General features: G+C 43.9%; 1 protein-coding gene across 2 annotated transcripts in view; it reads left to right on the forward strand.

Moving 5' to 3' along the window:
- Positions 1-15,174, forward strand: part of LOC311142783 (ubiquitin carboxyl-terminal hydrolase 32-like) — a 31,348-nt gene that overhangs the window by 3,202 nt on the left and 12,972 nt on the right. For both annotated transcript variants that reach the window (XM_084178457.1, XM_084178458.1), the window contains exons 2-16: positions 2,120-2,247; positions 3,761-3,866; positions 4,168-4,286; positions 4,647-4,806; positions 4,918-5,049; positions 5,147-5,254; positions 12,875-12,990; positions 13,136-13,198; positions 13,296-13,379; positions 13,479-13,540; positions 13,641-13,743; positions 13,849-14,047; positions 14,209-14,372; positions 14,482-14,622; positions 14,757-14,874. In XM_084178457.1, coding sequence (XP_084034583.1) covers positions 2,120-2,247; positions 3,761-3,866; positions 4,168-4,286; positions 4,647-4,806; positions 4,918-5,049; positions 5,147-5,254; positions 12,875-12,990; positions 13,136-13,198; positions 13,296-13,379; positions 13,479-13,540; positions 13,641-13,743; positions 13,849-14,047; positions 14,209-14,372; positions 14,482-14,622; positions 14,757-14,874 — 1,803 coding nt within the window. The remainder of the gene's footprint in view (positions 1-2,119; positions 2,248-3,760; positions 3,867-4,167; positions 4,287-4,646; positions 4,807-4,917; positions 5,050-5,146; positions 5,255-12,874; positions 12,991-13,135; positions 13,199-13,295; positions 13,380-13,478; positions 13,541-13,640; positions 13,744-13,848; positions 14,048-14,208; positions 14,373-14,481; positions 14,623-14,756; positions 14,875-15,174) is intronic.

The following is a 15,174-nucleotide window of genomic DNA, read 5'->3' on the forward strand; positions in this document are numbered from 1 at the left end:
ACCGTTCTTGTGATCATTTTGACCCAACGGGCTGAGATCTTGCGTGGAGCCCCAGATCGAGGGAGATTAGCAGTGGTCTTGTATGTCTTCCATTTCCTAATAATTGCTCCCACAGTTGATTTCTTCAAACCAAGCTGCTTACCTATTGCAGATTCAGTCTTCCCAGCCTGGTGCAGGTCTACAATTTTGTTTCTGGTGTCCTTTGACAGCTCTTTGGTCTTGGCCATAGTGGAGTTTGGAGTGTGACTGTTTGAGGTTGTGGACAGGTGTCTTTTATACTGATAACAAGTTCAAACAGGTGCCATTAATACAGGTAACGAGTGGAGGACAGAGGAGCCTCTTAAAGAAGAAGTTACAGGTCTGTGAGAGCCAGAAATCTTGCTTGTTTGTAGGTGACCAAATACTTATTTTCCACCATAATTTGCAAATAAATTCATAAAAAATCCTACAATGTGATTTTCTGGATTTTTTTTCCTCAATTTCTCAAAATACTTTTTTCCCCCACTGTGTATATATATATCTCAGTATACATCATTTTAATAGCAGGACACTGTAAAATTCATTATCCCTCTGAAGAGTATGAATTAGGCTGTTAGAGAAGGTTTGAAACCTAAGCAACCTGCCTACACATAGTTTGAAGTACAATACCAACATAGCTACTGTAGTAGGTCAAAGCTGTGCGCTGGAAAACCTTGGTAGAGCATGGGTGGAATAGACATTGTGGTGCTCATGTGAATTTCCTTTTTTGGCTTAAGACCAATTCCTATTCTCACTTAAAACGTTGTTTTATGTTTTAAATTTCCATTGTTTTTACACCAGAAGGTGATTATGCAACATGCCAGGAGTGTGCAAAGCTGTCATCAAGGCAAAGGGTGGCTACTTTGAAGAATTTCAAATATACAATATATTTTGATTTCTTTAACACTTTTTTGGTTACTACATGACTCCATATGTGTTATTTCATAGTTTTGATGTCTTCACTATTATTCTACAATGTAGAAAATAGTAAAGATAAAGAAAAACCCTGGAATGAGTAGGTGTATCCGAACTTTTGACTGGTACTGTAATTGTGCCATTCCTTTGGGTCGCAGAGATACATCTTCCAAAAATGTATTGATTCGTTACAGGGCCTAGAATTAACACCTGCCAAATGCGAGTAGATTTTGGCATAGCTGGGTAAGATGTCTATTTCACCAGCCACGTTGGCGGGAGGTCAGGGCTCCACAGTGCAAGCAGTGGTCAGGGCTTCACTCGTAGTCAATAAATCAAGTATGAGCACATTTATAGCTAAATTAATGCAACAGTAGCTATTTTCAAAGTGTTTCTGTAGTTTTGTTTCGTAGCTGGTACCGAATCACACAAATAAATACTAATCCTATGATATATATCCCACCTTTGCCTGGCTGGGTAGCTGTGCACACTGATTGATGGGCTGAAGATTCATTTTTAGAAGCGCTGTGCACAGGCATAAAAGTTGGTCTAATTTACTTGAAAGTACTAAAGTGAGACTTTGTCCTTGTGTTTCTTGGCTATTTACATTGTTTTGTTCACAAGAAAGGTTGTTTTTCAATATTTGAGTTTGCTTCAACTGCTAGCGAAGACACATCGCCTACTAGTCAGATTCTTTATCTAATAGCACACTGTCACTGAGGACTCGAGCGGCTTGAGTGCCCTGCCGTCGTTATAATGGTAACCTCCCGCGATACTCGGGTCACAAAAAAATGAAATACATTGTAGCAATATACCACATCACTTTTTACTAGTAATGCATTTATTGTGTAAGAAACATTACAAAGCATGCTCATCTGTTTTTTTTTTTATTATGGCAAAAAATATATTTTGGCTGATATCAAATCTGAGTGGCTGGTATATTTTTAGTGTACCTGCCACAGTGGCAAAAAGTTAGTTTTAGGCCCTGATTTAGTTATGAAAGTTGCTATTGTAATACAATTTAACAGCCATGGTGGTTGTGGGTTGGGGTGAAGGAGTTAAGCAGATAACCTTTGCTTGTACTGGTGACCATGGTTTGATGCTCTGCCGTAACCATACAGTCCATGTTTCATTTACAGAAAAGCGATTGTATTTTTTTCACACTCACTGTGTCTCTATCCCCTCCCAGTCACTGATGTGGAGCTCCAGCGTCTGAAGGATGCCTTCCGCAGGACCAGTGGCCTATCCTGTTACATGAGCCAGCAGTGCTTCCTCAGGGAGGTGCTGGGAGACGTCGTACCACTCAGGGTTGCTGAGGTGAGCCTTTCAACAGACGGCCCCGGTGGTCTTCTGATGTTAGTTCACAGTAGCAGCAAACAGGCTTGACTCTTCCTAATAGATTTAGGAATGTGGTCCTGCAAGTCAGATATCTGGATGGGATTCTCCCCATTTTTTCTCATAATTTCACTGTTATGCTCGACAGTGAAATTATGTCAAGCATAACTTTTGCCCTCAGAACACCTTCTACAAGGTGTCAAGCGTTCCACAGGGATGCTTGCCCATGTTGACTCCAATGCTTCCCACAGTTGTGTCAAGTTGCCTGGATGTCCTTTGGGTGGTGGACCATTCTTGATACACACGGGAAACTGTTGCGCTTGAAAAACCCAGCATCATTGCAGTTCTTGACACAAACCGGTGCGCCTGGCACCTACTACCATACCCCATTCAAAGGCACTTGAATCTTTGGTCTTGCCCATTCAGGCTCTGAATGGCACACATACACAATCCATGTCTCAATTGTCTCAAGGCTTAAAAATCCTTCTTTAACCTGTCTCCTCCCCTTCATCTACACTGATTGAAGTGGATTTAGTAAGTGACATCAATAAGGGATCATAGCTTTCACCTGTTATGGAGAGCAGATGTTCTGTACACTCAGTGTATGTCTAATCATTAGTCAAATTTTGGTTACCCAAGCGACTAACATGGTCACCTTGTTTTAAAGGAGAAGTTTGCTTTTTTACAACCAAATCTAGATTTTTGATGTAAATGTTTTTGAGAAACTTATCCCAACCAGTAATTAACTTCCAAATCGTCGTTGTGCAGTATGGGGCTCTGAAAAAACATCAACAAATGCTCCAAAGACACCCAAATACATCCTTTTAGAAACTGAAAACGCTCTCAGTGTAGTGATGCAGGTCTTTAGATGTTGTACACATGGAATTGGTCATTCCGAACTTTATCCGTAACGTTATATTCAATTTTGTGCGCATCGAGTTCTTTTCCCGATCTAGCTGTTCCAGTATCCGTGTAGCCTACTGCTAAGAGAGACGGAGAGGGATCGCTCCAGTCGCAACAACATTGAATATAACATTGCGGATAAAGTTCTGAATAACACTTTCATGTGTACAACATCTAAAGACCTGCATCACTATACCGAGAGCTTTTCCGTTTCAAAAGGACATATTTGGGTGTTTTTGGAGCATTCATGTTTTTTTCTGAGCCCCTGTACTGCACACCAAGGATGAGGAAGTGAATCGCTGGTTGGAGTAAGTTTCTCAAAAACAAGTGAAGTCGCAAAGAAAGTGTCTGGACCGTTCTATAACATGCCATTTACATCAAAAATAGCGATTTGGTTGTAAAAAAGCTACATTCTCCTTTTAAAGCTCTAATTAATCTACTACCACCTTTACCATTTGCATGGAGAAAATGATTTCTACAGCGCTCACTCTCCAAAAAACAACAACCTGTCAAAGATAGTAGGTCAGGACTGGGTATGAATGAGTTGACATGTTTACCTGAATTGAACCCAGCTCCCTTCCCCTGTCTCTAGGTGATATACAGCTCATTCGGCGGGACCCCTAAAGGCCTGCACTTCAACAACCTCATTGTTGGCCTGGTCCTCTTGACTAGAGGACGTGATGAGGAAAAAGCTAAATGTGAGTATTGTAAGACAGACTTATGGAACCACTACAGATGTTTGTGTTGACCATGTAATTTCAAGAATAATCATAGTGACTAATATAATTTAATAGGATCTCTGTTAGAATAATATTTAAAGAAAGGCTTTGTACACAATTTATGAAGTTTAAACAAATGGACTATCTTCACACTTAGTTTTTATAGTGGTGTGTAATTTTTATTCTTGAAAATATCTTCTAATGTGATTCATCCCCTTGTGCGTATCACACGTGACAGAGTTGAATAACAGACTAAGCTTCTTTTGTGGCACTCCTTCAGACATTTTCAGTCTGTTTGCCAGTGATTCGAGCAATCATGCTACGCGAGAGGACATGGAAAGCATGCTGCAGACCGTGGATGGAGAGATCCCACTTTCTCTCAGGAAGTGTTTCTCAGAGGTCAGCTCGTATGCCTTAGTTGATTGAATATGTATTTTACTGTTTTAAACACACCTTTTGACAGCCATGTTTTCACGTATGACCACCAGGGTGGGTGAACATCTGCTATTACCCATCAGTGGCCCGGTACTTGTTAGGCTACCTTTTTTTCTATTTTAATCTGCAACATCTGTTCACTACAAACATATCACAATGTATCCTCATGCCTTATCTAATTGTAAGCTGCTGACAGGACTTTTAACCAAGTGCACAGGGCTGCTAATGCTACTTGACACAGGAAGATAATTGCACCTTTGTTCAAGGCTTAGTGTAGATGGATGTCCGGTCAGTATGTTGATCTCTTGTTCTTTTCTTTACCAGGGTGAGAAGGTAAATTATGAGAAATTTAAGAGCTGGCTCCTGCAGAACAAGGATGCCTTCACCTTCTCTCGCTGGCTCCTGTCCAGTGGGGTGTGTGTCACCCTGACAGACGATAGTGACACACCCACCTTCTACCAGACCTTGGCTGGAGTAACACACTGTGAGTGACACTCATCCTGATCCTTTTGGAGATATACTGAACAATAGTATAGGCTATGGGTCTGATATGATCACTAGTCTTGTCATGCCACTTATTGATTTTCTCTTGCAGTAGAGGAATCGGATATCATTGACCTGGAGAAGAGATACTGGCTGCTGAAAGCTCAGTCTCGGACGGGCCGATTTGACCTGGAAACCTTTGTCCCTTTAGTTTCTCCCCCTATTCATGCATCCCTAAGTAAAGGTAAGAGAATACACAGGATGTGGATTAGATTTATTGGATACTTATTTTGAAAGCAATCATTACTACTTCCATCTTCAACATTTTTCCTTGTGTCCAGGTTTGTTTCATGCCTTTGATGAAAACAGGGACAATCACATAGATTTCAAGGAAATCTCGTGTGGACTATCTGCTTGCTGCAGAGGGCCTTTGGCAGAGAGACAGAAGTGTAAGTGGATACACAAGCATTAAGCCTTGCTGTTTGTCATTTTTTCATCACATTAGCTATGTTTCCATTAACTTGTCCAGTGTTTTTTTACATTTATAAAGTCAGCATAGAAAATAGATATGAGAATTGCCTGCTACAGTCCGTTTCCATTTAACTATCTTGTGTCGATAAAAACAGCTGGACGTAATGACGTCACACCTAGGGCTGTTATGGTGAGGTGACTGTTACGGTGACACCGGTGGTCACGAGTGACCGTTTAGTCACGTAATTAGGCTTCTCCCAGCTCTGATGCTACTGATGGTCATTAGTAGCCTACCAAACTTGCTAACTGCCTGGTACTCGGCACTCTATTGTCCCTCTAATCACTCTGACATCAATGCAAATGTTTTCGAAATTCTAATCAAACACTTCATGAGAGCCCATTAGCTCATGTTGGGCAACATTTCTATAGGCTATGCAATTGCGTGAGAAAACAGAGTTTTGATGGCCTCTATTAAAAAGAGGGGTATCCCATCAGCTTTCTGTAGGCTAGGCCTACTATATTTATGTATCAACTTTCCTAATATTAAGCACATTGCTTCGCTTTATAACATGAGTATAGCCTACCTGGCTGGCATGAAAATGAACCATGGGAAAAGCGTCCTCCATTCGCTATTTAAGTGCATAGATGACATGTATTTTTTTTTCCATGCCGCTGTTCCGAGACAGGTGAATGATAATGGTCCATTCTAAATCAAAACTAATATCTCACACATATTATTTAGTATATGTAAAGACAACATTAAATTAAGAATAGTCTGATGGGTGACAATATTAGCCTATCACTTGAGAATGATGCCCAGCTTGTGCAAGAAACAGCGCATACCTTTGTTTTGCAACTTTTTCAAATCATAGTCGCACACCTCATGTATCCTAGCCCATAGGCCTATATGTGTTGAGAAGGTTTGTATCACAACTAAAGTGGCCAAATAACTTCTTAAAATTAAGCACATTAATCCACTTTATAACCGGTGTAGAGCCTAACTGGCATACCTTGCAAAAGTATCATCCCCCTTGGTGTTTTTCCTATTTTGTTGCATTACAACCTGTAATTTAAATTGATTTTTATTTGGATTTCATGTAATGGACATACACAAAATAGTCCAAATTGGTGAAGTGAAATGAAAAAAATAACTTATTTCAAAAAATTCTAAAAAATAAATAACGGAAAAGTGGTGCGTGCATATGTATTCACCCCCTTTGCTATGAAGCCCCTAAATAAGATCTGGTGCAACCAATTACCTTCAGAAGTCACATAATTAGTTAAATAAAATCCACCTGTTTGCAATCTAAGTGTCACATGATCTGTCACATGATCTCAGTATATATACACCTGTTCTGATAGGCCCCAGTCTGCAACACCACTAAGCAAGGGGCACCACCAAGCAAGTGGCACCATGAAGACCAAGGAGCTCTCCAAACAGGTCAGGGACAAAGTTGTGGAGAAGTACAGATCAGGGTTGGGTTATAAAAAATATCAGAAACTTTGAACATCCCACGGAGCACCATTAAATCCATTATTAAAAAATTGAAAGAATATGGCACCACAACAAACCTGCCAAGAGAGGGCCGCCCACCAAAAAGCCATGTGGGAGACTCCCCAAACATATGGAAGAAGGTACTCTGGTCAGATGAGACTAAAATTGAGCTTTTTGGCCATCAAGGAAAAGCTATGTCTGGCGCAAACCCAACACCTCTCATCACCCTGAGAACACCATCCCCACAGTGAAGCATGGTGGTGGCAGCATCATGCTGTGGTGATGTTTTTCATCGGCGGGGCTGGGAAACTGGTCAGAATTGAAGGAATGATGGATGGCGCTAAATACAGGGAAATTCTTGAGGGAAACCTGTTTCAGTCTTCCAAAGATTTGAGACTGGGACGGAGGTTCACCTTCCAGCAGGACAATGACCCTAAGCATACTGCTAAAGCAACACTTGAGTGGTTTAAGGGGAAACATTTAAATGTCTTGGAATGGCCTAGTCAAAGGCCAGACCTCAATCCAATTGAGAATCTGTGGTATGACTTAAAGATTGCTGTACACCAGCGGAACCCATCCGACTTGAAGGAGCTGGAGCAGTTTTGCCTTGAAGAATGGGCAAAAATCCCAGTGGCTAGATGTGCCAAGCTTATAGAGACATACCCCAAGAGACTTGCAGCTGTAATTGCTGCAAAAGGTGGCTCTACAAAGTATTGACTTTGGGGGGGGGGGGGTGAATAGTTATGTTTTTTTGTCTTATTTCTTGTTTGTTTCACAAGAAAAAATATTTTGCATCTTCAAAGTGGTAGGCATGTTGTGTAAATCAAATGATACAAACCCCCAAAAATCAATTTTAATTCCAGGTTGTAAGGCATCAAAATAGGAAAAATGCCAAGGGGGGTGAATACTTTCGCAAGCCACTGTACTTCAGCCATATGAAAACCTTCCATAGCAAAATATACCTTTGCTTGTAGCTTGCTTCTCATCTGACTGGTGTTAGCTAGCTAGCTACAGCTGCTAGCCTGCTACTAGCTAGCTGCTGCTGTTGCGCAGCAACCAAGTTGCTGGTCCCGGTTTTAGATTCAGCTGAAAAGATATTAGCATTGTCAGAAATGCTACAGAAAGGTAGCACATCGTTGGTTCTCTATTGGCATGTGAGAGCGATAAATTATACATTTTAATTAAAACTGTTGCCCCTACAAACGTATTTAGTCCGAAAGGTGGCAAGTCTACTGGTCTAATTATGGACGCTGTAGTCTCTCATTTTTTTTATCCAACGCCTAGATATTGAGCTAGGTTTGGGCAAGACATTTTATTTTCTCCTAATGCTAACGACCCTGTTAAAAGTCCGGTATGTGGTTCTCGGTAGCTTCAATCAATCCCTTCTAAAGTCGCGCTATAAGTATGAAAAATGTTTGCACTCTGGATAAGAGCGTCTGCTAAATTACTTAAATGTAAATGTAGTTTGCTGTCAAGGAAAGTGGTATGTCCTGCACACTAACCTATAGGGAGGAAAACGGCTGTACAGTAGGGACACTTTACAAACACCACATCCCCTTGGAGACACAAAGCTATCCTCCAAAATTCTTCTCCCACTGGGCACAAACTAGTTATAATAATATAATATGCCATTTAGCAGACGCTTTTATCCAAAGCGACTTACAGTCATGCGTGCATACATTTTTTGTGTATGGGTGGTCCTGGGGATCGAACCCACTACCTTGGCGTTACAAGCGCCGTGCTCTACAAGCTGAGCTACAGAGGACCACAATGTAATTTGTCAACGTTTTGTGACTTGGAATCTACGTGGAAAATACATTGGAGCTATCCAAGCAGAAGAAACGTCTCCTTCAAATGTTGATATTTGGTTGCGCTGACAACCAAACAATTCAATATCACTTTTGCAATATGGTAAATAGCCTATTAACTTGTTAACAAATGATATGTTGGATTCACGTCTCCATCTCAAAGTTTGGGCAAGATAATTTCCACCATAAAAATGCACCTTTTATAATAAAGCATTACATGCATAATCACATTTGCTGTCACTTTCGAGAAAACATTTTCCCCGCTAATTGATTGCATTTTGGAACATTCATGCTTATAGCCTACTGCGAATGTGCGCATTGCTGCGCTTATAATGTGAAAAAAATCGCCTAATAGTTTATCAACATTTTAAGCTAAATGATCAGCCTCATTGCTTTTAAAAGGTTTTTTGATGCGAGTGGTTGTATTAATTTGGGGATCTGTCGCATCCCACAACTGTCCCAGAGTATGTTTGGAATATTTATTTATTGCACAGAAGGAGAAGTTGACCAATAGAATAGGTCAACTTTTGTACTATGGGGACAGTAGATTGACATAGGCTTGTGCTTTTGCTGTTCGTTAGGCCTACTCATCTTGTTGGCTGACGAAAAGTAGGCCAAATGTGGACAGTTCTAACGTCTTCAATATGCGCTTCGGAATTCAAAGGATGCGTGCAGTTAGGTCCCGGATGTGTCTGTCTTCATTAATTTTTTGCCTACTTCTTAGTTGAAATGCCTGTGAGAAAGACCCAATCATGTGACGGGCATTTGCTACATCTGAGAGAGCCATGTGAGTGAGTGGTGCTTCGGAGCATGGCAGCCAGGAGAAGATAATTATAATTAGCCTATTATATTCAGCCCAAGGGCACAACAGCCACTTTGGCTGTAAAAGGCATGGATTTTTTAGGGGGCATTACGGCCACACAAGGGAGATGCCGCCAGGAAATTTGAGGCCTGGTGAGAATATTATCAAGTGCTTGTCAAATTGTGAATGAGAGACTGATGAAGTGTGTGCAGCTTGCAACTTTTTTCAAATCATCATTAGAGTCCATCATGCAGCCTTAGAATGTATTAAACATCAAAACATATAGCCCAATGTTTGTATCACAACTAAAGTTGCATAAATAACTCTAAATTAAGCATATAGTAGGACCAGTTTCTTTGTTAACTGCTCAACACAGAATAGCCTCGTGCACTTCCTATGAAATCGTATGGAGAAAATATCCTTTATTTTATTAAGCTATGTTCAATTGCATTCTTCATACTATAAAATAATAAAAAAGAATACCATGGAATTCTAAGCAAATATTGTCTGCTAAATGAACTAGTGTAGCCCACAGCCATATGGCATAGCAATATAAGGGCCTAACATAAGGGCTACTCAGAGTATGCTATTCTGTTCTTCTGAAATATACTATATTTTCTTCATATCATGTTTCTTTAGACCTGTTTAAAATAATGGATTTATTGTGATGGTGTAGGCTATATTAAATTGATTTATTATACTTTTTATAATGTAGATGTGCCGAAGGTCTGCATCAGTGGCTTGTAGGCTATGCTTGGAAGCCAGGGCATGCTAAACGTGTTTATGCTAATTAACGGTCAATTACCATGAGACCGGCAGTTATTTGCTTGACAATCACCAGCTGACAAAATTTCATGACTGCCACAGCCCTAGTCACACGCCCAAAAATTATATATACACTTTATTTCGCTAAAACCTACAGTGTTTAATAAAAATGAAGTGGTTGAAGTGTTTCCATTACCCATTTAGGCTAATTGCGATTAATAAATTGACTAATATTTGCCATATTCTAATAATTCTCATGTGCCAACGTATCGCCATGGTCCACGCCATGGTGAAACTTGCACTCCTGTAGATCTGAAATAGTTCAGCCAACAAGAATGTCACGATCGTTAGACGGAGTAGACCAAGGCGCAGCGTGATGAACGAACATACTTCTTTTATTTAATGAATGCACGAGCAACATAACAACAAACGATAACGTGACGTCCTATGTTAAACACAACAAACACGGAACACACCAAAAGGAACAAGATCCCACAAACACTAAGGGAAAACAGACTGTTTAAATATGGCTCCCAATCAGAGACAACCAGCAACAGCTGACACTCGTTGCCTCTGATTGGGAACCACTCTGGCCAACATAGAAATACAAGAACTAGACTGTGAACATAGAACAAAACACATAGAAACTACACACCCTGGCTCAACATATAGAGTCCCCAGAGCCAGGGTGTGACAGTACCCCCCCCCCAAAGGCGCGGACTGCGACCGCGCCGCCACATAAACCAAACAGGGGAGGGCTGGGTGGGCATTCCTCCTCGGAGGCGGTTCCGGCTCCGGGCTTGCCCACCACCTTCCAATAATCCCCCCGTAGCGCCCCTGGTCCGGTCTGGCCCCGTTGGCTGGAGCTGGACTGGACATCGTAGGAGGGGATTGCTTCAGCTCCGGTGTGGAGCAGCTGACCGGTACCTGACCAGGCACCGGTGACCCAGGCACGGGTTGTGCCGGACTGACGACGCACACCCCTGGCTTGGTGCGTGGAGCAGAAACGGGCCGGACCGGGCTGACGATGCGCACCCCTGGCTTGGTGCGTGGAGCAGCAACGGGCCGGACCGGGCTGACGATGCGCACCTCTGGCTTGGTGCGTGGAGCAGGAACGGGCCGGACCGGGCTGACGATGCGCACCCCTGGCTTGGTGCGTGGAGCAGCTACGGGCCGGACCGGGCTGACGATGCGCACCCCTGGCTTGGTGCGTGGAGCTGGAACGGGCCGTACTGGGCTGACGATGCGCACCCCTGGCTTGGTGCGTGGAGCAGGAACGGGCCGGACCGGGCTGACGACGCACACCCCTGGCTTGGTGCGTGGAGCAGGAACGGGCCGGACCAGGCTGACGATGCGCACCCCTGGCTTGGTGCGTGGAGCAGGAACGGGCCGGACCGGGCTGACGACTCGCACCCCTGGCTTGGTGCGTGGAGCAGGAACGGGCCGAGCCGGGCTGGCGACGCGCACCATAGGCTTGGTGCGAGGAGCAGGAACAGACCGGACCGTACTGGGGACACACACCACTGGCCCTACGCAGGGATCTGGAACGGGCCGGACCGGACTGGTAACACACCCCAGTACCTCTCGCCGTGCCTCTACACCTTCCTTCCCCTCTTTGACCAGTGGCCCCCGTAACCTGGCGGCCTCCTCTGCCAACCTCCCAATTCGCCCTGTGGCAGCCTCCTGCTGCCCAGTCGCCCATGCCGTGTGCCCCCCCCCTAAAATTTTTTTGGGGTTGCCTCTCGTCCGTCCGACGACGACACTGTTGACGCCGTTGCTCCTCTCTCGCCAGGGCCTTAATCTTAGCCCATGGCCCTTTTCCCCCGAGCATGTCCTCCCAGGACCACACTTTGCCCACCTGGGCCATCGCCAACCTCTCCAGCTCCTTTCCCGGTGCTTCCTCCCATGTCCAGGCTGCCTGCTCCTGGACACGCTGCTTGGTCCTGGTATGGTGGGATCTTCTGTCACGATCGTTAGACGGAGTAGACCAAGGCGCAGCGTGATGAACGAACATACTTCTTTTATTTAATGAATGCACGAGCAACAAAACAACAAACGATAACGTGACGTCCTATGTTAAACACGGAACACACCAAAAGGAACAAGATCCCACAAACACTAAGGGAAAACAGACTGTTTAAATATGGCTCCCAATCAGAGACAACCAGCAACAGCTGACACTCGTTGCCTCTGATTGGGAACCACTCTGGCCAACATAGAAATACAAGAACTAGACTGTGAACATAGAACAAAACACATAGAATCTACACACCCTGGCTCAACATATAGAGTCCCCAGAGCCAGGGTGTGACAAAGGAATTCAGGCATTATTGAAAGTCAGAACAATCCTTGTCCTGCAAAGGTTGGTTATAGTTGAAACAATAGATTTTGCAAGCAGTAGGCATTTAGAATTAAATGTGGAGTGGAGCTTTATAGTTGCGTGATTACATCACGTGCCCCGCAGACCTTCAAAATTATTCGGCAATCATAATTTATTCTAAAAACACAGTTTCCATCGTCATTTGTCGCCATAAAGTTAGACAAAACAAAGATCCACCCCTGTCGAATGGCTAAACATTTTGAAATTTCTCCTGTATCGGTCAGTTCCATTACGCATGGCGCAAGGATTTTGTTTACGACATTGCTTTTGCCGTATAAACCTGGGTCAATGGAAACCTGCCTATTGACAGTTTCAATGTGTGACTTTACCCTTGTTTCTTCTCCCCAGTCTGTTTCAAAGTGTTTGATGTTGACCATGATGGGCTTCTGTCTCGGGAGGAAATCACAGAAATGGTTGGGGCATTACTGGAGGTGTGGAAAGACAATCGCACAGACCCTCTACCTGTAAGTAACATTTGGCCATACTGGACATATGATGGACATACAGTAGACAATGATAACTGTTGTAGTGTTTGTAGTTAGATTATGTTTGTTTTAACCTGTCCCGTAACCACTGAGTTCTTACCTTACGCTGCCTCTGTCCCCTTAGGAAACGCACAGTAATGTCCATGCCATTGTGGAAGACATCCTGAAGGAGCATGACACCACTAAGGTATTACCTTACTGCCTGCATTGCTTTGCATTCTTACATATTTCTTCAATTTTGTCAGAAGTTGTAGAAACCAGCATTTTGTTGTTGTGTTCTTAAGAAAGGGCATTTGACCCTGGAGGATTACCAAATATGGAGTGTGATGAGTGCACTTGCCAATGAGTTCCTCAACCTGCTGTTTCAGGTAAGAGCCAGCCACTGTGTTTCTACTTTGGTCACCATTATGTGCTGTGTGTGCTTTTCTGCTGGATCACCAGTCTTCTGCTCTCCTGTTGCTGCCTAGGTGTGCCATATTGTCCTGGGGTTGCGGCCTGCCTCATGTGAAGAGGAGGGACAGATAATCAGGTGTGTGTGTCACCATGTCATTGTCCTCTCCTGCTGTCATACACATGCCCCTCATCAATCAATCAATCTACCACTCAAACTCATTCACTTGTGTCTGCAGGGGCTGGTTGGAGAGAGAGAGCAGACACGGCCTCCAGCCAGGAGACTACTGGTTCCTCATAGCAGTGCCGTGGTGGCAGCGGTGGAGGGACTACGTCAAATATGTAAGCAAGGCTTTTTCGCTTGACACCAGGATCATCTGTTTCTCATAATGTGCCCACTCTACAGTATAATTTTTTTGCTGATGTGGTTGTTGGCGCCTCGTCCAGGACAACACGCATATCGTGGTGGAACAGCCGTCAGTGTTTGGCACAGGGAAGAGTGGTGGAGGGGCCGGGGCCCAGACGCAGGCCAGGGCGGAGCAGGGCCCAGAGGTGGAGAGCATGGCCAGCTCCCACAGCTCCCCAGAGGAGAAGTTCTCAGACAACATCTCCAGTGCATCAGAGGCCTCTGAGACAACCAGTGGCAGTGAGTGGCTAAGAATTCTCAGCACTCAGCGTTGCATTTAGCAAAACAGTTGGATACTAGTATAGCTTAAGGATTGCATATCTGTTAACTATTGCATATCTGAGAGTAAGTCTTCCATTGAATGTCACTGAAAACTTATCAAATTAATTTGCTATTTTTAGGCATTCTACCCCTGGGCTCGACTGCTACGGATATCTGCTTTGCCCGGCAGTATGACATCCCAGACACAGACAACCAGTGCCTCCTGGGGGCTGATGGGAACATGGCGGTTCTAAGGCCTGGGGCCATCGATAACCAGCCTCTGGTCATGTCGGAGCCCTTAAAGGTACGGTAGGCACTACCAACAACACTGTGGAAGTATGTTCCTAATCCTCAAACTGATATTGCCATATTGTTTCAGTTTTAAACCTGTCCCTCTTGAACTGTTTGCCCAGGCTCCCACATTGACCATGGAGGGGGGCCTACTGAGGCGCTCCCCATCCCTGATTCTAAGCAGGGACTTTGAGGTTGTGCCAGAGCCTGTGTGGAGGGCACTTTACCACTGGTACGGAGCCAACCTGAGTCTCCCCAGGCCGGTATGTACAGTTTAACTCTATGAAGCAGATCCACTTGTGTATTTCCCAGTTACCATTATCATCGCTATTGATCCTGATATTGTGATAACCTCACATTCCCATCCCCTCTCCTCTTCTCCTGTGGGCATTCCCAGGTGATCAGAAACACCAAGACAGACTGTGCTGAGCTGGAGCTGTTCCCCCGACACCTGCTCTTCCTGAGGCAGCAGCCCCCCGCCCGCACCCCCCAGAACAACGTCTGGGTCAATATGGGTAAGAGCTTCCCCTGCATGCGTCTCCAGCACCTTTCCAAAGGAGGGACAAGCGTAGCACAAGGGCCTAGTCACCTTCTGCTCCAAGAGTGTGCAGGGTCAGTGCCAGTCTGTGAGTCTATTTTTACATCCATGATGTAATCTGATTATTTGACAATCAGACCTTTGTCTGAAGCGTGTCTGATTTAGATCATACTCTACATTCAACTTGTTTAAAAAAAGTTTTACTATTTTTGTATTTCTTTAATTATAGAATAGTTTGTCCTGTTGAATAATAGTTCCAGAGTGTGCAGCCTGTGAG

This window comes from Coregonus lavaretus (genome assembly GCF_964263955.1).
Source record: "Coregonus lavaretus genome assembly, chromosome: 15".
Lineage (NCBI taxonomy): Eukaryota > Metazoa > Chordata > Actinopteri > Salmoniformes > Salmonidae > Coregonus > Coregonus lavaretus.